This window comes from Panthera tigris, chromosome D1 (assembly GCF_018350195.1).
Source record: "Panthera tigris isolate Pti1 chromosome D1, P.tigris_Pti1_mat1.1, whole genome shotgun sequence".
Taxonomy (NCBI): Eukaryota; Metazoa; Chordata; class Mammalia; order Carnivora; family Felidae; genus Panthera; species Panthera tigris.
Window position 1 is genome coordinate 107,839,594 of NC_056669.1, and position 21,024 is coordinate 107,860,617.

Sequence of the window (21,024 nt, forward strand, 5' to 3'; positions counted from 1 at the left end):
GCGGTTCCTTCCGGCCTCCCCCTTGGGCCGGCTCCTGCAGTAGCCGGGCGAGCGCGGAGCCCGAAGAGAGTGACCTGTAACCCCGGAAGTGGACCTCAGGGTCCCGGGGCTCTCCCCGGGCCAGAGCCGAGGGAGCCGTCGTCTGCACCCCCGGAGCACCCACTCCACGCCCATCTCTGGATGCCGCCGACGGGTGCCCGGCCCGTGCCCCGCGCCTGCCTACCGGATCGGCCCCTCGGAACAGTTCTGGGCCGGGGGTGGGGGCCTGGACCCCGCCCCTGATGAGGCTCCACCCCCGCGCCCAGGCCTCGCTCCGCTGACTGCTCCGGCCGGCCCCGCCCCCTGCCCGCCCCCTTGCCCGGGCGACCCCTCTCCCCCGCTGGGGGAGGCCATGGCGTGAGCTCGAGGCCGGGCCCCGGGGCCCTCGGGCGCCAGGCGGGGCATGGGCCGGCGGCCGCCCCCATGAGGGTCCCGGGAGGGGGGCGCGCGCATCAGCGGCGGGGCCATGGGGTCGCAGGTATTGCAGATCCTGCGCCAGGGGGTGTGGGCCTCGCTCACCGGCGGTTGGTTCTTCGACCCGCACCAGAGCACCTTCTCCAACTGCTTCCACCTTTATGTCTGGATCTTCCTGCTCACCTTTCCCTTCTTGCTGTACATGGTGAGATGCTGCCGCCACCTGTGACTCTCGCGGGGAAAGGGAGGGTGGATGTCAGGGAGGGGTGCCAACCTGGTAGGGATTCCGGGCTGTGCCTTGGGCACTTGGGGTGTGGAGAGGATTCACTGCAGCGTTTGGGGTAGGTGGAAGAGTGGCCAAAGTATTCTTTTGTTGGGCTGGGTGACCTTGAGCCCCTCACTTAATCTGACTCCGGTTAGAGGACCGAGCTTCTCGACAAGGTCTCGGTACCAGTTGTAGCAAGGGATGGGCGATGAAGTCTTGTGAATTTGTGAATCCCGGCTCTGACTGTGGCGGTAGGCCTACCCCATGGGGCCGGGGCTGTATAAAGAGGAGCCTGACTTGCTGCCATCTCCAGGTCCTGCCCCCCAGCTTGATGGTGGCCGGTGTGTACTGCCTTGTGGTGGCTGTCATGTTCGCTACTATCAAGACTGTGAACTATCGGCTGCATGCTATGTTCGACCAGGGCGAGATCGTGGAGAAGCGCAACTCTACCATGGGGGAGCCGGAAGAAGAGCCTGCACAGGGGGACAGCAGTTTGCCCAGGTTGGTGGGGTAGGGGTTGCGTTGGGAATTGAGGGGTCCTGGTGCCTGGCCTTAAGGTTTGGGGGCTTAGGGGACATTGGCTCCGTGAGCAGTTGAGTGCTAGCTCTGCGGTCAGCCCCAGACCTTCGAGAGGACCCTGGAGAAGAGAGGAGTGCCGGGGATGGTGGAGGAAGTACAATGGGAAGAGGGGAGGTCAGGCGAAAGCTGATGTTTTTCTCCTCTGCTAGGGACCCCGGAGTGGAGATGACAGTGTTTCGGAAAGTGAGTTCTACACCGCCGGTACGCTGTAGCTCCCAGCATTCCGTGTTTGGCTTCAATCAGGTCTCGGTGAGTGGTCCTTAGCGTCAGTCTGTCCCACTTCTCTCTTGGGAGCCCGACCCCACTGTGGGTATGTCCTGAACCTTCGTTTTACCCGGCGTGTTCCTTCATTTGTTTGTCTGTGTGCCTAGGAGCTGCTGCCCCGGATGGAGGACTCCGGGCCCCTCAGAGGTAGGTGGCTCCTGCTCAGGGCTGAGTTTGGTGGTGTGGAACGGGATGGCACACCGGTGCCTTGAAGTCCTGCTGACACCTGTGGGGCCATGGTCGCAGACATCAAGGAGCTGGTTCGGGAGCAGGGCAGCAACAACGTGATCGTGACCTCGGCTGATCGAGAGATGCTGAAGTTAAGCTCACAGGAGAAACTGAGTGAGTGGGCATGATAGGGCAGGGACTTGGCAGCGGGGGGAGGACGAGCTGACTTGTCTTTGAGTCACCCCAAGTTTTGTTTCTCCGGGGCTCTCTTTGTCCTTCAGGTTGGGGCCTCCTCATTGTCCTGCCCCCGCTGGGCTCTGGGGAGGCAGCAGCCTGAGGACCCTCTTAGCGACCGGTTCCTTTTGCAACATGCCCCTCCCTCACTTTCTGTCTTCCTTTTCTCTGATAGTTGGAGACCTTCCCCAGACACCCCCGGGGGCTGCCCCAGACCCCTCTCTCCCCAGCACAGACTCTTCAGAACGTTCTCCCCTGGCTGGGGATGGAGCCCCCTGGAGGGGGAGCAGTGTGGCCGATACTCCCATGAGCCCCCTTCTGAAGGGGAGCCTCAGCCAGGAGCTGAGCAAGAGCTTCCTGACCCTGACCCGGCCTGACCGGGCCCTGGTGAGGACCAGCAGTCGACGGGAACAACGCCGGGCGGCAGGCGGCTACCAGCCCCTGGACAGGCGGGGCTCTGGGGAGCCCACACCCCAGAAAGCCGGCTCCTCGGATTCCTGCTTCAGTGGCACTGACAGGGAGACGCTGAGCAGCTTCAAGAGTGAGAAAACCAACTCCACCCACCTGGACAGCCCCCCTGGGGGGCAAGCCCCGGAGGGCAGCGACACAGACCCACCCTCTGAGGCTGAGCTGCCTGCGTCACCAGATGCTGGAGTCCCCTCAGATGACACCCTGCGTTCCTTTGACACGGTCATAGGAGCAGGGACGCCACCGGGCCCAGCCGAGCCGCTCCTGGTCGTGCGGCCCAAGGACTTGGCCTTGTTGCGGCCCGGCAAACGGCGGCCACCCATGCGAAGACACTCCCCACCTGGCCGTGCCCCTCGGCGGCCCCTGCTTGAAGGCGGGGGCTTCTTTGAGGACGAAGACACCAGTGAGGGCAGCGAACTGAGCCCGGCCTCCAGCCTCCGATCTCAGCGCCGCTACAGTACCGACAGCTCTTCTTCTACTTCCTGCTATTCCCCCGAGAGCTCCCGTGGTGCAGCAGGGAGACCCCGGAAGCGACGGGCCCCCCATGGGGCTGAGGAGGGGACGGCTGTGCCCCCCAAGCGGCCCTATGGGACCCAGCGGACGCCTAGTACCGCCAGCGCCAAAACGCATGCCCGAGTGCTGAGCATGGATGGGGCAGGGGGCGATGTCCTCAGGGCCCCCCTGGCTGGCTCCAAGGCTGAGCTGGAGGCCCAGGCGGGGGTGGAGCTGGCTGCTGGGGAGCCCGCTCTGCTGCCTGCTGAGGCCCACAGGGGACCTGCCGCCAACCAGCCCGGCTGGCGGGGGGAGCTGCAAGAGGAAGGTGCTGTGGGGGGAGGTGAGTGCCCGCTCTGCTGGGGGTGGGGTGGGGAGACGAGCTAGCTATGGGCTTGGGTTTGGACAAGGGCCAGGCTGCAGAGGAGCTGGTCAGAGTCGGCTCAGCCTCTGTCTCAGGGAGCCGGTGGAGGTGGACTGAGTGAGTGAGAGGCGTCTGCTGAACCCCTCAGCTGAGCAGGGCCGAGAGACCTCAGACACCTGGCTCCAGATCTTGGCAGTTAGTACAAAGCCTCCGGCCGTCGAGGATCCTCAGCATCTGCATTCGTTGTCCTGGGCCGCCAGTGGGGCAGGGCAAGGTCCTATCTTCATTTCCAAGCGTGGAAACTGAGGCACAAGTGTGGTTAGGTGACCTGGCTAGGCCCCAGAGGCAGGACGGAGTTGAATGAGGCCTGACACTTAGCTCCGTGCAGGAGCAGCTGCTGCCTGCTCCCCCGCCCCCCCGCCCCGCACTCCCCCCCAACGTGTCCAAGCCCGTGTCGCTTACGCTTGGGGCCTCTCTCTGGGCAGCGGCCGAGGAGACCGGCAAGCGGGACCGCACAAGCAGTGTGAGGCGCACTCAGGCGATCCGCAGGCGCCACAATGCGGGAAGCAACCCCACCCCTCCAGCCTCTGTTATGGGCTCGCCGCCCAGGTGAGCCCCTGCTGGCTGGTTGGAGGGGCGGTGGGGGCCCGTGGCTCTAAGTGGCGCTGACCCGTGGGCCGACCCCCCTCTTCAGCAGCCTGCAGGAAGCTCAGCGGGGCCGGGCCGCCTCTCACTCCCGGGCGCTGACGCTGCCCTCCGCCCTGCACTTTGCTTCCTCGCTGCTGCTCACCCGGGCCGGCGCCACCGTTCACGAGGCCTGCACCTTTGATGACACCTCCGAGGGCGCCGTGCACTACTTCTACGACGAGAGCGGTGAGCCCCTCCCCCGAGTCCAGCGGCCGAGCCCCTGAGCCCGGCTGACCCCACACCCCCTGGCCCTCACGCGGGGGTTTTCGTAGTCCTCGCAGCAGCGCTTGCTCTGTCGGGCACGTACCGCGCCCTCAGCCCCGTGGTGACCGACCGCTTTACCTGTGCTGCCTGACCTCAGACTTGCAGCCGCCCCGAGGCACGGGGTAGCCTCGTAATCTTTGCCCTGCTGCTAAGGAGGCTGAGACACAGACTGAAATCACAGCTGAGCAAGTGGCGGGAGAGAATCCCAAACCCAGGGCGAGCTGACCCGCGGTCTCTCTCCTCTCCAGCTCATGGTCCCTAGGGGCTGGGCTGCCACCCAGGAGGATGTAGCACGCGGTTCTTCCTTGCATGACGGTCCACGTGGGTCAGGCCTGGGTGCTCCTGTCCCTGATCTGCTGCTTTGTGTCCCATACCCTTGCCCCAGGCGTGCGGCGTTCCTACACCTTTGGCCTGGCTGGAGGCGGCTACGAGAACCCTGTGGGGCAACAGGGGGAGCAGGCAGCCAATGGAGCTTGGTGAGTCTCCAAGCTTGGGCTCGCCCGGCCGGCAGCCTGTTGGGCCGCTGTTTCTAGGGATATTCTCTCTTCCCTGGGCTGGGGCAGGGGCAGCTCAGAATCTCTAGGAGAAGAGGGTGGAGAGTGGCAAAGGGCAGGCCTATAGGGGTGCTTACGCTGTAGGAACACGACATCTCTAGGCAGGAGGCTTCTAGGAACCAGGGCCTGGGAGGGAGATCTTTCTGCCACCTGTTTCCTGTATTCTGTATCTGAGCAACCCCCTGTTGCAAGGCCCCAGTTGTGGCCTGACTTTGGCCTCAATGCCCCCGCTGTCCCAGGGCTCTCCAGTGGCCTAACCTTCATGGCTGCTGTTCCCACAGGGACCGCCACTCACAGTCCTCCAGTTTCCATTCGGCTGATGTCCCTGAGGCGGCAGGTGGCCTGAACCTGCTGCAGCCAAGGCCAGTGGTTCTGCAGGGTATGCAGGTGCGCCGCGTGCCCCTGGAGATCCCAGAGGTGAGGAGCCAGCGGTCAGGGAAGGACCTGCGGGAGGGGCAGTGGGGGGGGGGGGGCAGGTCACTGAGCACTTGCCCAGGTACCAGGAGGGATGAGCCGTTCCAAGTAAGGGCTCCCGGGGGCCCTGAGGTGTCCGTCCTGACCTTTGATGGCTGGCACTGGGCGTGCAGGCTCTCTGGATCTCTGGGGCCCAAGGAGTTGTTTATTTGCTTATTCAACAGGCGTGTCTAGGGTATCTCCTTTATCCCAGAGGGGTCCCTACTAAGTGGGGATGACGAGTGTCGACAGTGATACCTGTGGAAGAGGCGCTTTCTTCCACGTACTTGGCTGTGCTGCTCCCTGTGCTGGGCCCAGGTGCACCACATAGCACGGGGCACTCTGTTCGTGCTTGTTGCCTTAGCGGGGTTATTCACGGGCTCCCATCTCACTCCCAAAAGTACCCCGGTTTGGACAACAGTTTACAGGATCTGTCTAATAATGGCAGAAGCATTAAAGATGCTTCAAAGCCAGAGTCAGAGTTTAGAGAACAGTCGTGAAAGGAGCACCCACTCGTCTGACACTCAGGGTCACAAACAGCATATGCAGTGCCCAGAAGCCCCACGTGTCCCTTTCTGGTGCATTTATTCTCCTTACTTGTCACACGGGATAGGCACCACGGTCCTGAGACAGCTGATGGCCACATCCAGAGGCAGGGGCTGTGCATCTTTGGCTCTGCGTTGTATCCCTAAGGCCCAGGGCGAGGCCTATAGTTGTGCCCCATGAGTATGTGTTGAACGAAAGATGCAAGAAATCCAAAGAGATTAGGTATTTGCCCGGGGCCTCACAGTACTGGCATTGGCACCCAGGCCTGTCATCAGGGCTGGTTCCCTGTGTGCTCTGGGATAGGATGGTCAGAGTGAGCCTGATGGCTCTGTCCAGGAGGAGGGTAGCATTGCACCGCGTCCCAAATGTGGATTTCACCGAGCCCAGGAAGAGGTGGGAGAGGCTGCCTGAGCGGGGAAGACAGACACAGATGGCACTGGTGACTGTGGCCCGCAGCAGCCCCAGCGGGTCCCCAGCAGCCATTGAGCCATTGAGTCCTAGGAACCCGGAGAGAGGATCGGGCCTTTGTGATGGAGCGTCAGGACAGGCCACAGGGCTGCTCGATGGCGGGGACTCTGTGCTGGAGGAAACGGCTGACCAGCCAGTGTGCACCGGGCAGGGGGATGGTGGCAGTGGACCGTGTGGGGGGCGAGGGGCTGATGGCTGCGGCTGTGGGGACCGCAGTTTGACCTGCTGGACCAGGACTCCCTGCACGAATCCCAGGAGCAGACGCTGATGGAGGAGGCACCACCTCGTGCCCAGCACAGCTACAAGTACTGGCTTCTTCCTGGCCGCTGGACGTCTGTGCGCTATGAGCGGCTGGCCCTCCTGGCCCTCCTGGACCGGTGAGTGCTCACCCGCCTCGGCCCCCGGCCCCTGGCCCCCCGGCCTTCTGAACCCTATGAACATATGGAGGCCATCACGGCAGCAGGAAGCTTAACCGTTGCTGGGGGTCACTGAAGGTGTGTCAAGGGCTGGAGTGGGGTTCTGCTAGGTCCTTTTGGAGCGTGAAGGGGTGAAGGGGTGGCCAAGCGGATGGTGCTTTAGTTACTCCTCTGTCCCAAAGCTCCACTCAAGACAAATCATTCTTCAACGTTTTTTATTTATTTTTGGGACAGAGAGAGACAGAGCATGAACGGGGGAGGGGCAGAGAGAGAGGGAGACACAGAATCGGAAACAGGCTCCAGGCTCCGAGCCATCAGCCCAGAGCCTGACGCGGGGCTCGAACTCACGGACCGCGAGATCGTGACCTGGCTGAAGTCGGACGCTTAACCGACTGCGCCACCCAGGCGCCCCTCAAGACAAATCATTCTTGTCCGGTCTCTTGTTTATATCTGTTTCTATTTTAGATTTTATTGAATAGAGGCCCACGGTCTAAAAAAAGCTCGCAAACTCTTTGTCTCAGCTTTCCCATTTCTCAGGGGTAACTGAGGCCCAGGAAGTCAGATAGAGAAGTCAAGTGACTTCTCTTGTCTGCATGGATGACTTGGGCCTAAGAGCCCGTGTCCTGGCTTCCATGGTCTGGATTTCCTCCCGGCACTGCAGCCAGTGTTTGTGGGGCACTGCCTGTGTGCATGGCACGCGTAGGCTAGAGACAGGCAGTCCCCGGAGCGGTGGCACTTGGAGCCTACAGGGTCTAGAAGGGACGGAGATTGGGATTCAGGTTAGCAATGGGGTGGCTTCCTAGAAGAGGTGCGAACTGGCCTCCATCCCTGAGAGGTAAAGATTCCGACATTCAGAGGATGAGGGGGTGGCGCGGGCACAGGCACAAACGTGGGCCTTTGTGGCTGGGTCCTGTCCTCTGTGCTCCACCCACTTTTGCCCCCCTAGCCGGTAAGGAGTTGGGTGTGCCCTGACCTTGCTGTCTCTCCAGGACTCGGGGGCTGGTGGAGAACATACTCGGCGTAGGCCTGAGCAGCCTCGTTGCCTTCTTGGGCTACCTGCTGCTGCTTAAGGGCTTCTTCACGGATATCTGGGTCTTCCAGTTCTGCTTGGTCATTGCCTCCTGCCAGTATTCCCTGCTGAAGGTCAGTCCTTACTCCCCGGGCCACCTCCCTTCCCTCCCCCCCCCCGCCGCCCCACCTCTTTCCACATGCCTCCTTTCCCATAATCCATTTTGAGGGGTGTGAGCTGGAAAGCAGATAAGACGCTTGAGATTCCCTGTAACCAGCCCCTTGCCTTACAAATGAGAGAACCAAGGCTCAGGACAGTTTAGGATCCTGCCCTGGTTACTCCTGACAGCCAGTGGTGGAACCAAGCGGGTCCTGGGCTCTGGCTTCTGTTGCGAATGTAGCTCCTGTCTTTTTCCAGAGTGTCCAGCCTGATGCGGCATCTCCCATGCACGTGAGTAGAGTGCTTTCCCGAGGGTGCTCAAATGTGGGGCTGGCAGGGGCTGAGACCAGGTGTGCAGGGGTCTGGGAGGGGCAGGGCTCCCTCACCACCCGTATGGCCTCAGATTCTCAGTCCTGCTGCCCTCACCCTGCCAGGCTTTCTGTCTTAGATCCAGGGCCACGGGTAGGGCACGTGAGCATGTGCGTGTGTGTGCGCACATGTGTGCGGGGTGGTCAGTGGGGGAGGCCTGGCCCCTCACAGTCCCACTCCCCAGGGCCACAACTGGGTGATCGCATATAGCCGGCCCGTCTACTTCTGTATCTGCTGTCTGCTCATCTGGCTGCTGGACGCCCTGGGCTCAGCTCAGCCCTTCCCACCCGTCTCCCTGTACGGCCTCACGCTCTTCTCCGCCTCCTTCTTCTTCTGTGCCCGGGACGTGGCCACTGGTGAGATTGGGCAGCCTTGAGGTGACTCAGGGGAGTGAGGCCCCAACGGTGGGCCAAGGGGTGGCCTGCAGGCTGACCGGCCGGGCCTTTGCTTTCCCTCCCTGGCAGTGTTCACCTTGTGCTTCCCGTTCGTCTTCCTCCTGGGCCTCCTGCCCCAGGTCAACACTTGCCTCATGTACCTGCTGGAGCAGATAGATATGCACGGCTTTGGGGGTACAGGTAGGGGGCCCATAGGTGGCTTGCGTGTCGGGAGGCAGTGTGGGGCCCAGGAGGGGCCTTGGGTTGGGTGTGTGGCTCCAGCCTTTTGCTGAGTCTTCTCCTGTGTCTATACTGTGGGTATCTGTAGGTGTGGATCAAGAGCCCGTCACCTCCCCCTGCTTCCTCCCCTCCCCAAACAAGTGGTTTAAACCCAAGAACGCCAGAAGCCCTGAAGGCCTCTCAGGGCTCGAGGAGCAGAGAACAATGGGCTAGTGATGGGTCCCAGGGAGGTTAGCCTGTGAGAATCGAGGGGCAGTGGGGTGCGGATGAGGTGGGGCAGCAGCAGGTAGCAGTCGGGCCTTACCTGCTGTTTCTCACCTGACAGCCGCCACCAGCCCGCTCACTGCCGTCTTTAGCCTCTCCCGCAGCCTGTTGGCTGCTGCCCTGCTCTACGGCTTCTGCCTTGGGGCCATCAAGGTAGGGATGACCTGTGGGGTGGGGGGCATGCTGAGGCCCAGGGGTGTTGTTGGGGCAGGACTGTGAATTGGGCTCAGCAGTGGCTTCTCCCGGGGCAGGGAGAGGGGGCGGTGGATCCTCCCCTCCCCCCCACGCTTACCCTGCCTCCCCTGACCAGCATGGGTTCTCTCCCCAGACTCCTTGGCCGGAGCAGCACGTCCCTGTCCTCTTCTCGGTCTTCTGTGGCCTCCTGGTGGCCCTGTCCTACCACCTGAGCCGTCAGAGCAGTGACCCCACCGTGCTCTGGTGGGTGCCTGCACGTGCCTGTCCGTGCGCATGTGTGTGTCTGCGTGTGTGTCCGTGCATGGCAAGGGTTGCGGGGGCGGGGGGGTTCCATGCACGTGCCTGGCCCCAACCGACCCTGGTGCCTGCGGCAGGAGCGTGGCCTCTGCAGACCCGGGCCTCTGCCTCTTCTCACCCACCCCAGGTCTCTGATTCGGAGCAAGCTCTTCCCCGAGCTGGAGGAGCGGAGCTTGGAGATGGCTCGGGCCGAGCCCCCAGACCCACTGCCAGACAAGATGCGCCAGTCGGTGGTGAGGGGCTGGAGTGTGGGGTTCTAGTCTTGGGGTGGGGAGCTGACAGGGTGTGGTCAGCCCCCCGGGCGGCGGGCACCCACGCTGGTGTTTCCCGGCCCTGCAGCGTGAGGTCCTGCACTCTGACCTGGTGATGTGTGTGGTGATCGCCGTGCTCACCTTTGCCATCAGCGCCAGCACCGTCTTCATCGCCCTGAAGGTTCGTGTGGCATGGGCCACCCCTGTCCCCTGGGTCTTTGCCGGAGCCTCCTCCACCTGAGGGCCCTGGGCAGCCATGGCCTCGTGTCTTTCTCTGCCCCTGCCCAGCCCGTGCCCAGGCCCCCTTGGCTCCTTGGCCTGCTCTCCTTGGCTGAGCCTCTGGCCTCTCCCTCCTGCAGTCGGTGCTGGGGTTCGTACTGTACGCACTGGCTGGGGCCGTGGGCTTCTTCACGCATTACCTGCTGCCGCAGCTCCGCAAACAGCTGCCCTGGTTCTGCCTGTCGCAGCCTGTGCTGAAGCCGTTGGAGTACAGCCAGTATGAAGTTCGAGGTGAGTGCCTGCCCCCACCCCTCCGCCCCTCCTGCCCTGATTTCCTGGTTGACCTGCAGCCTGCCGGCAGGGGGCAGCCTCCCCCCAGGCTGTCCTGACCGCGCTGACCCTGCAGCCCCTTCGAGGGCCCTGCCTGCCTTCTCCTGCCTGCTGTGCCCCAGCTTGGCCCCTGCTTTGCTCTCACCCTGCCTGTCCTGCCCTTTTCCCGCCTCTTTTGCTTTCTCTGAGGAGATGGAGGAAGTAGAATTCCAAGGCTCTAAAGGGATCTGTCGTCCGGGATCACAGATTGGTTTCCAGTAGACCAGGTCTGCCTGGCTGATTTTCATTTGAGCCCTGTGATAAAAACACCTTTAAGTCTCTGTTTAATCATCTGGTTTTGTTATGCAAAGTTCCACGTGCCCTGTTTTACTTCAGTGATAAAAGATTTTGCCCATCCCCGAGTGACGATGATCAGCTCAAGCCAGGTGGCAGTGGCCCCTTACGAAGGGCCCTGCAGCTCAAGGTCACAGCGCATAGGGGCCTCACCCAGCCTGCCGTGGCTCCAGTGGGCATGTTGGATGGCCTCATTCCATTTGTTTTCAGACAGCAGAACAGGCAAAGAGTGCGCCCTGGGCCCCTGATGTGCCCTGTCCGGGCCTCATTGCCCTCATTTGAGCTGCCACAAAGCTTCTAGGCACCTGGAGAGCCATGTCCCCTGGTTTGCCCTCCCTCCAGGTTCCCTCTGGGAGCGCACCTGACTTGGCCCTGCGGTAAGAGGGGAACACACAGAGTCAACAGTCCTGCCTTCTCTCACAGGCGCTGCCCAGGTGATGTGGTTTGAGAAGCTGTATGCCGGCCTGCAGTGCATCGAGAAGTACCTCATCTACCCCGCCGTGGTGCTCAATGCCCTCACGGTGGACGCCCATGCTGTCGTCAGCCACCCGGACAAGTTCTGCCTCTAGTGAGGACTGCCCCGCCCCCACCATCCCACCACTTGCGTTCCCACGTGACACGTGGGATGCTGAAGCCCACAGAGGGAATGAAAACCTGCCTCCGCTGCCCAGCCAACTAAAGCAGGATTCGGGCTTCTGACCCTTTCTGCTGAGACAGTTGCCTCTTGGAAAACAAACGTGTCTCCCAGATGTGTCTAAAAAGGGCGACCCCTTTGGAGAGCAGAGGCTGAGAGTCACCAGCCCCAAAGAGCAGGGCCCAGCCCAGCGGCGCCCAGGCCAGGGCCGGGGAGGGATGGGCAGCCATCTCCTCTGCCTCCTGAGCCCTGCCTGGCACATGATGCCTGCTTCTCGTCTACAGCTGCCGGGCGCTGCTGATGACCGTGGCTGGGCTGAAGCTGTTGCGCTCAGCCTTCTGCTGCCCGCCCCAGCAGTACCTGACCTTGGCCTTCACTGTTCTGCTCTTCCACTTCGACTACCCACGCCTCTCCCAGGGCTTTTTGCTTGACTACTTCCTCATGTCTCTGCTCTGCAGCAAGGTGAGGTGCTCATGTTGCAGTCTCTGGGCTGTGCAGCGGGAACGGGGTGGCGGGGAGAACTCCCCCAGGGGCCTGCGGCCCTCGCAGCTGCTGTTCCACATCAGCCCCACCGTGGGCCTTCGCAGCAGTTTATCCAGGGGCACGGAGGAAACTGGTTTAAAGGGCTGAAGTGACTTGCCTCAGGTCCCCCAGAGAATTGGTAGCCAGCCAGGACTTGAATCCAGGTCTGTCTCACTTGGCTGCCTGTTCTCTGAATCATGGTATGTGGTCACTTTCCTTATAAGCAGTTAAGGCAGTTCAGACTTGGCCTTGTCCTCTAGATACCAGCCTCTGAGCTCTGCCCCTCTGCCAGCCACAGCCCTGGGGAGCAGTTAAGAGCTGAGTTTCAGAAGCCCCTGGGGCCTGGGTATATCCAGACTGCTCTGCCAGGCTGTGGGATCCCCTGACCAGGGGTTGGGGGAGGGGATCACTGTGAACAAAGAACCATTCCTCGGCACTATACTGGAAGCCTGTAGTGGTACCTTCATAGCCCTGGGATCCCAGCAAAGATCCCAGCATAACCCTGAGCCTTTTTCTTTTACATGGGTGTTCTGGTCTGGTTTTCTGGTCTGGCCCAGAGTGGTAGGGATCCAAACTGTATCCCCTTCTGAGGGTGGGGCCTGTGACTGTCTCTTGACTCTCAGTATCATGGTTGAGGCCCAGCCTCATCACTGACTGATGGCCTGAGCGAGTCATTTGCCTGCCCTACCTTTTCTGAACCTCACCTTTCCGATCTGTGAAATGGGACAGCAATAGGAAGCTCCCAGGGTGGTCCTGCAAATAGATGGCTAATGCTCCCGTAGAGGGTTTGCTAACGGTAACGGATACTTTGAGCCAGGTCCAGGGAGAAAGGGCCGGGAGTGATCTTGAGCTTGACTCGCACGTGGGCAGCCACTGGGGTAGGCTCGAGGCTGTGAATGGGTACTTGATAGACCCCACCTCTGTGAGTGACCTGTGTATCTTTCACTTCTCCCCTCTCCGACCTTGCCAGCTGTGGGACCTGCTGTACAAGCTGCGTTTTGTGCTGACCTACATCGCGCCCTGGCAGATCACCTGGGGCTCGGCTTTCCACGCTTTTGCCCAGCCCTTTGCCGTGCCACGTACCCAGCCTGCCGCCCGCTGCCTGGGTGGGGGTGTGCGAGGAGGGCTGTGGCTTGGATGGGGGGGGGGGTTGGGGGCACGGGGCAGGTTGACGGGGGTCAAGGAGTGGTGAGGGAGGTCAGGGAGGGTCCTGTATGCCTGCCACCTCCTTGACTTGCGCCCAGACTCGGCCATGCTGTTCGTTCAGGCCCTGCTCTCGGCACTTTTCTCCACGCCACTTAACCCCCTGCTGGGCAGTGCCGTCTTCATCATGTCCTACGCGCGGCCCCTCAAGTTCTGGGAGCGCGACTACAAGTGAGTACTGCGGGAGCAGGCGGGTCACCCAGAGGGGACCCGGAAGGGAGAGGAGCTCGGGGCCCAGGTGGGGTGGGGTGCAGGGGGGTGCCACAGCGAGGTTGCAGGTGCTCGGGCACGGTGGGCTTCAGATGGGTGATCTGATGAGGGCAAAACCTGAGTCAGGCCGAGCCTCGGGCTCACACCCTGGGCTTCCTGGCCATGTGGTCCTAGGTGAGTCCCCTCACGTCCCGAAGCCTCAGTCTCGTGTGCAGTGGGGCTGTCATGGCATCTGCCCAGAGAACAGGGGTGTGGGCTCAGAGGACGCGATGGTGGGCTGGCGGGAATCATCGTCTGAATCCTGGGCAGCCTCACCCTCTCAGCCAACTGTGTTGTCCTTCTCTCTGAACAGCACTAAACGTGTGGATCATTCCAACACCCGCCTGGTCACCCAGCTAGATCGGAACCCAGGTGTGTACTTGGCCATCTGGGGGCTTTTAGGGCCGCCGGGCCTCCCTGGGGAGGGAGCCTCGCTTACTTGTCATTTTGCCCATTTGTCTGTCTGTCCTGGGTCTCAGGCGCTGACGACAACAACCTCAACTCCATCTTCTACGAGCACTTGACGCGCTCGCTGCAGCACACGCTGTGTGGGGACCTGGTGCTGGGCCGCTGGGGCAACTACGGCCCCGGCGACTGCTTCGTCCTGGCCTCTGACTACCTCAACGCCCTGGTGCACCTCATCGAGGTTGGCAATGGCCTCGTCACCTTCCAGCTGCGTGGCCTTGAGTTCCGGGGTGAGCCGCGGGGCCTGGGCCTGACGCGGGCTGCTGCGTTGCATAGCGCGTGAGGGCTGGATTCTAGTCCATTCCTGCCCTGGTTTGCAGGGTGACCTTGAGCAAGGCACTCTTCCTCCCTGGGCCTGGGTTTCCCGGTATAACTGGTGAGGCGGCAGGGTCTCCTTTGGCCAAGCTGTGTCCCTGCCCTGACTCTGGGTCCACAGGGACTGAACAGGCTGCACTCGTACAAGCTTGGGCCCGGAGCTCTGGGATCGCCCTTCCGCTCCCAACTGCCTGCCCTGTGGTCTTGGGCTTGGCCCAGGTTGGGTGCCACCTATGACCCCTGGTGGGTGAGCTAGCTCTTTGCCCTCGGAAGACGTCCATGTTGGATGTCAGCTTCAGAAAAGGCCCCTGAGGGTGCAGAGGGGCTCTAAGCACAGCTCATGAGCACCATGAACTTGAGCAGGTCGCTTCTCTATGAGCTTCGGTCTTTTTTTTTTTTTTTTTTTTTTTTTTTAACGTTTTATTTATTTTTGAGACAGAGAGAGACAGAGCATGAACGGGGGAGGGTCAGAGAGAGAAGGAGACACAGAATCTGAAACAGGCTCCAGGCTCTGAGCTGTCAGTACAGAGCCCGAAGCAGGGCTCGAACTCACGGACCGCAAGATCATGACCTGAGCCGAAGTCGGCCGCTTAACCGACTGAGCCACCCAGGCGCCCCCGAGCTTCGGTCTTTGCTGTGGCCCCTGGGAGTCAGGAAGAGAAAGGGTTCATTTGTCGATCCGTTCATTTAATAACGTTTACTCACACGGCATCCCCGGGCAGGGAATGACGAAGGCCGGGGTGCTGGCTGGGGAAGAGGCAGGCGGGATGTCCTGGTGACCCCCTGACTGCCCCCCCCCCCCCCCTCCAGGTACCTACTGCCAGCAGCGCGAGGTAGAGGCCATCACGGAGGGCGTGGAGGAGGATGAGGGCTGCTGCTGCTGTGAGCCTGGCCACCTGCCACGGGTCCTGTCCTTCAATGCTGCCTTTGGGCAGCGCTGGCTGGCCTGGGAGGTGACGGCCAGCAAGTACGTCCTGGAGGGCTACAGCATCAGCGACAATAACGCCGCCTCCATGCTGCAGGTGTTTGACCTCCGCAAGATCCTCATCACTTACTACGTCAAGGTATGTCGGGCGGGTGGCTGGGCGGCAGGGGTCCCCACTAGCGAATGCTCACTGACCAGGAGCGTCCTGAGTGTCATCTTCTGGATTGTTGGGAACCTGTTTTTCCCAAGGGAAGCAGAAGGCTTAGAGAGGTTAAGCATCCTCCAAGGTGCCACCCACCACCAGACAGCAGGACTCGGGGGCCTCAGTGGCCTGTGTGGCTCTAGCAGTAGGGTACTGGGGGGCGGGGGTCTCCCTGTCACCCTCCTCTGGAAGATGCACCTTGGGCAGTATCGGGGGAAAGTGGGCAGTATGTGCATGGGTCCCCTCACTGGGCTGCTGGTCCTGGGAAGGGCAGTTGCTGAGGCCAGTCTTCTAGACCACCAGGACCCTGGCCCAGGTCCCACCAGCACAGAGGGACGATAATGCTACCAATGGTGGCGTTAAATGATAATCATAGAAGTGGCTGCCAAGCGGTGGTACTTACCAAGGGACAGGCTCCTAAACTGGCTGAAGTCCACCATACCCTTCAAGAGAGGTCCTGATGTCTCGGCCATGGCAGCTGGCTCGCAGAAGGAGGCGATTAGCCTGAGGCCCCAGAATCAGGAGGAAAGTGGCAGAGCCAGTCTTAGACCCAAGCCTGGGCCTCCCTGTCTCAGTCTGGGTGTGCCAAGCACCTGCTGGGGGTGGTGGGGTTTGTGAGGCATGGTGTGGGGTCCAGCAGGAGCCCTGGACTGGGTTCTGGGAAGCCTGCGATGTCACCTCCTTTGCTGTGTCTGGTTTATCCGCTTGAGAAGTGGGGATTACTGGAGTTCTGTGAGATGGCAGGAATGATGCAGCTTTGTGACCCCCCAGAGTAAGGGAACCGAGGGAGTGGGGTGAGGGTGGTTACTGGCCACAGTCCCTTGTGCCCTCTTAACATCTGCCCTGGGGCTCCTGGCGCGGGGTCTGGAGGGGAGGCCTCCTGGGGCCCAGACAGGCCTGCTCACCTGAGGTCATCTCTGGGCCAGGCGTCTGCATCTCCCAGCTGTCCTCTCGCCTCCAGTGACATCCCTTCTGCAGCACACGTCAGAGAAACTGTAATTCTTCAGTGGTTTTTCCTAGCCACCCATCCACTTCTAAGGAAGGGCTCGTGAGCCTCACACCTCTCACTGTCACCTAGGAGGAGGCTGTGGTCCAGACCGGGACATTCCCAGCTTCAGGTCATCCAGGGGTCACAGTTCTGTCCACCTCTCCCCCCCACCCCCATTGTCAGAAAAGTGCTTTTACTGAGGTCACCCTGCTGCCTCCCGGAAACCCAGCTCAAGGCCAACAGCAGCCTTCTCAGGGCTGTGCACCAGGCACCTAGCCAGGCTTGGGCTGGCAGGCTGAGACGAGCTCCACCCCAGCCAAGTTTAATGTGCCACGGGGAAGCTGACTTGCCACGGATGCAGCTGCCTCCAAAGCTGGGCGCGGTCAGAGCTGGGTACAGGTGTCTGTGGAGGACCTGGGGGGTGCTCTGCCAAGGACAGTGTGGGGTGAAGTTCGGAAGGATGAGTCGGGCGTGGTGGCGGGTGTGCGGGGCAGGGTGCCCCACCGGAGCCACCCTGCTGGACGTTCCTCGTCCTGCTGTCTGGGTGCCCTCTGTTCATGGCCGGCTGCAGCACCCTCCCCAGCCCCGGACTGGCCACCCTGTCCCCAGGCACAGGACCAGATCGGCTCCATCCCAGGGTGCCCATGGAATCCCTGTAACCTTGCTGGTTACCAGCTGCCAGCCACACACTGCCCATCCATCCTGACTGTCTATCTTCCAGAAGCTCTTCTCCATTTGCCCAAACACCTGCTCAGCAACCAGCATTCACTTAAGGGGTACAGGAGCCGCCGACTTTGGGCACAGGGTACTGTGCCTTTGCCTTTTTTTCTGAGTGGAAGCCCTGTGGCTGTCACATCTCACCTGCCTAAAGGGACCCATGACCTACGGGCATGGCCTGCAGGCAGCCCCACTACCTCAGCCTGACCTTCCAAGGTCTCTGAGATTTGGATCCCACAGCATCATGGTGTGGAAAGTTCTGGGGGTTCAGTTTAGAACCCCCTAGCTCCGTCCGCTTTGCTGTGTAACCTCAGGCAAGTCTGCTCTCTAAGCCCCAGTCTCTCTTCGAATGAGGGATCTTCTGAAGCAAGCAGACAAGCACTTGCCACAGGGCAGAACCTTCCAGGCGATGCTGTGTAAGGAGGGGGGCTTCCTGGCCTAAGAGAGGGGGACACACTTGCCCGCGTGGCTTCAGGGAACTCAGAGGGGCCGAGGGTGGATGGCCCAGGGAGCATCCTGGTGCTTTCTCTTCCACGACTAGGGCATGACCGCAGTCACCAGCCCCGGCTCTGATGGCTGCCCTCTCCTCCTAGAGCATCATCTACTACGTCAGCCGCTCACCGAAGCTGGAGGCGTGGCTGAGCCACGAGGGCATTGCGGCAGCCCTGCGGCCCGTGAGGGCGCCGGGCTACGCCGACTCGGACCCCACCTTCTCACTGAGCGTGGATGAGGACTATGACCTCCGCCTCTCCGGCCTCTCACTGCCCTCCTTCTGCGCGGTGCACCTCGAGTGGATCCAGTACTGCGCCTCCCGGCGCAGCCAGGTCCGGCCACCACGACCCTGGGGCTGCCTCCCTCCCTCGCCCCACCGGTTCTCCCTTCCCCGTGCGAGTCCCTCTTGCTCTCAGCCTCCCTTGGCCCGGGCCCTGCCCCCCGCCCCGAATTCCCTGTCCTGGTCTGAGCTGGGCTCTGGGGACGGGGTCCTTGTGCCGCAGCCCGTGGACCAGGATTGGAACTCGCCGCTGGTCACGCTGTGTTTTGGCCTGTGCGTGCTGGGCCGGCGGGCCTTGGGGACTGCCTCGCACAGCATGTCTGCCAGGTGAGTGCCACAGGCCTGGCCGCGCCTCCTGTGCTCCCCCTGCCCCTTCCACGAACAGCTCTGGGCCAGAAGCCCCCAGGAACCACATCAGTCCTTCCTTCAGGGTGGCTCCTCTCTGTGGGCAAGACACCTCCCAGTTATGATCATGCCTGTTCCTCACCACCCCGTGAAGGACCCAGATGGAGACGGACCTTGTCAGGCTGGGGAAACTGAGGCCCCGCAGGAAGAGCGGTCTCGGCTCTGACCACTGCCTGGAGAGCCAGAGCTCAGGAACCTTCACGCTCGCCTGTGCCTTCTCTTCCACAGCCTGGAGCCCTTCCTGTACGGCCTGCACGCCCTGTTCAAGGGGGACTTCCGCATCACCTCCCCACGCGACGAGTGGGTCTTTGCTGACATGGACCTACTTCATCGTGTGGTGGCGCCTGGAGTTCGCATGGCCCTCAAGCTCCACCAGGTAGGGGACACGCCCCCAGGCAGGGCGGGGCGTGGGGTGAAGCCCCTCCCCAGGGCGGGGCCACTGACGCGGCCCTCCGGTCCATCCCGCAGGATCACTTCACGTCCCCAGATGAGTATGAGGAGCCTGCCGCCTTGTACGACGCCATCGCAGCCAACGAGGAGCGGCTGGTCATCTCGCATGAGGGCGACCCAGCCTGGCGCAGCGCCATCCTCAGCAACACGCCCTCGCTGCTGGCTCTGCGTCACGTCCTGGATGACGCCTCCGACGAGTACAAGATCATCATGCTTAACCGGCGCCACCTCAGCTTCCGAGTCATCAAGGTGGGGATGCCCCTTCCCGCCCCGTGCCCGCTCGGCCCCCTTCCTGGCACTGACCCCCTGACCCTTGTGTGTGGCCGCCCACAGGTGAACCGCGAGTGCGTACGCGGCCTGTGGGCCGGGCAGCAGCAGGAGCTGGTGTTTTTGCGCAACCGCAACCCCGAACGCGGTAGCATCCAGAACGCCAAGCAGGCCCTCCGCAACATGATCAATTCTTCCTGTGACCAGCCACTGGGCTACCCCATCTATGTGTCCCCCCTCACCACCTCGCTGGCCGGCAGCCACCCCCAGCTGCGGGCACTGTGGGGTGGCCCTGTCAGCCTGAGTGCCATTGCCCGCTGGCTTCTGCACAGCTGGGAGAGGTGAGCCCAGAACACCACCCCGAGCCTGTGGGGCTGAGGTCCTGGAGTGAGAAGCAGAGGCTCAGCGAGGTGAAGCCACTTCCTCCTAGGGCTCAGAATGAGGAAGTGCTGGAGCCAGGATTGGGCCCCGAGAGCTGACACCGTCCCAGAGCTGACCTGACTTCATCCTGCTCTCCCAGAGTTGAAGGTGGCCTTTAGCCTTAAGAGCCATTGCTAACGCCTCTCTTAGAAGACCCTGCACAGTAGATGGCAAAATCTGTTAGAGACAGGATCCTGGGGCTCAGAGATGTTAGGTGACTTGTCCTGGAGCCGGGGGCTTGTGCCTGCAAGGTCGCTGGCCCTCCCCCTGCCAACCTGTCCCTCCCCACTGCCCCCATCCCAGGCTTCATAAGGGCTGTGGCGCCGGCTGCAACAGTGGCGGGAACGTGGATGACTCGGACTGTGGCGGAGGCGGTGGCTTGGGCTCCCTCAGCAATAACCCCCCCTTGGCACACCCCACACCTGAGAACACAGCAGGTGAGCTGGCGAGGCCGGGCCGAACTGGTGGGTGAGGAGGACGGCCTAGCTGAGATCTCTACCCTCTTATCTGTCTCCCACAGGCAGTGGAGACCAGCCCCTCCCTCCGGGTCCAGGCTGGGGCCCTCGGCCTTCCCTGAGCGGCTCTGGTGACGGGCGCCCCCCTCCTCTGCTGCAGTGGCCACCCCCTCGGCTCCCTGGACCAACCCCTTCTTCTCCCGCCCCCACTGAGGGTCCCCGGCCCTCAAGAACCCCTGGCCCCGGTCTCCTCAGTTCTGAGGGTCCCAGCGGGAAGTGGACCCTGGGGGGTCGGAAGGGGCTGGGGGGATCTGAGGCAGAGCCAGCCTCAGGGAGCCCCAAAGGAGGCACCCCCAAATCTCAGGTAAGGGTCCTGTGGAAGGGTTGGGTCCTGAGCTACTCGGGTCTGCTTTCCCACCAACCTCTCTCCCCTCCCTTAGGCGCCCCTAGACCTCAGCCTCAGCCCGGATATCAGCACCAATGCCTCCTCGCCCGCCAGAGCAGCCCAGGACATTCCTTGCTTGGACAGCAGTGCTCCTGAAAGTGGCACACCCACTGGGATCCTGGGTGACTGGCCTGCCCCTGCTGAGGAGCGTGAGAGCCCGGCTGCCCAGCCCCTGCTGGAGCATCAGTACTGAGTGGCCTGGTACCCTCTGGATCCCAGCCCTAGGATTCAGTAACTTGGATCCCTGGTCTCTGGCCCTCTGCTGGACCACAGAACTGAGTGGCTTTGGCTTCCACATCTGAACCCTGACCTCTGGCTGCCTTAGCCAGCGTACCGGAACTAAGTGGCCCAGACCTCTGGCCTTGATCCCTGATCTCTCATCCCTAGTCGAGGGCCTGGGCTCCCTAAACTGAGGCAGGCAGCCTCCCAGCCAGGCCCTAGAAGTCAAACCCATGGGCTGGTCCCGTTTCGAGCCCGTGGCCAGGACTGTCTTGGCCCCTGGGCCTGCACTGCCTGCAGGGGCAGTCCCTTGGCCTGGACCAGGGGCTGAAATGTGGGAAGGGTGGTTTCTTTTTTTCTTTTCTTTCTTTTTTTTTTTTTTTTTTTTTTTTTTTCGTGCTTCAGAGACACCAGAATTAATAACACTATTTTTGATTTTGGTTGGCGTCTTCTTTTTTCTGTCTGGGATTGTTTGGGTGGAGGGTAGAGGTGGCGGCCAGGTCAAGGTAGATGAGCACCAAGAGGAGGATAAAGGATGTGGGGCTGGGTTATGATGGAGATAGAGGTAAGGCCCAGGTAGGGTTCACGTAGCCCTAGGTCCCTTCCCCCCCTAACCTGTTCCTTTTGAAGCCTTGGTCTGAAGTTCATTTTGTTCA

At 61.8% G+C, this 21,024-nt stretch overlaps 1 protein-coding gene across 6 annotated transcripts; it reads left to right on the top strand.

Annotated features, from left to right (window-relative positions):
* Positions 1-150: 150 nt before the first annotated feature.
* Positions 151-20,808, top strand: PCNX3 (pecanex 3). 6 transcript variants are annotated; one of them, XM_042958381.1, is made up of 35 exons: positions 151-658; positions 1,032-1,219; positions 1,447-1,546; positions 1,669-1,708; positions 1,808-1,903; positions 2,139-3,266; positions 3,773-3,896; positions 3,982-4,160; positions 4,624-4,714; positions 5,074-5,209; positions 6,476-6,636; positions 7,665-7,818; positions 8,102-8,134; positions 8,397-8,568; positions 8,677-8,787; positions 9,152-9,243; positions 9,419-9,528; positions 9,710-9,815; positions 9,922-10,014; positions 10,193-10,343; positions 11,139-11,283; positions 11,634-11,811; positions 12,842-12,950; positions 13,116-13,245; positions 13,637-13,695; positions 13,803-14,018; positions 14,914-15,167; positions 17,529-17,759; positions 17,931-18,034; positions 18,341-18,488; positions 18,581-18,811; positions 18,896-19,170; positions 19,553-19,686; positions 19,770-20,068; positions 20,145-20,808. In XM_042958381.1, the coding sequence occupies exons 1-35, from the start codon at positions 506-508 to the stop codon at positions 20,340-20,342; spliced, it is 6,129 nt and encodes a 2,042-aa protein (XP_042814315.1). In that variant the 5' UTR covers positions 151-505; the 3' UTR covers positions 20,343-20,808. The 6 variants fall into 6 exon arrangements, with proteins under 6 accessions (XP_042814315.1, XP_042814317.1, XP_042814318.1 ...); XM_042958383.1 differs by having other exon boundaries at positions 6,494-6,636; XM_042958384.1 differs by having other exon boundaries at positions 6,515-6,636.
* The last annotated feature ends 216 nt before the right edge of the window (positions 20,809-21,024 follow it).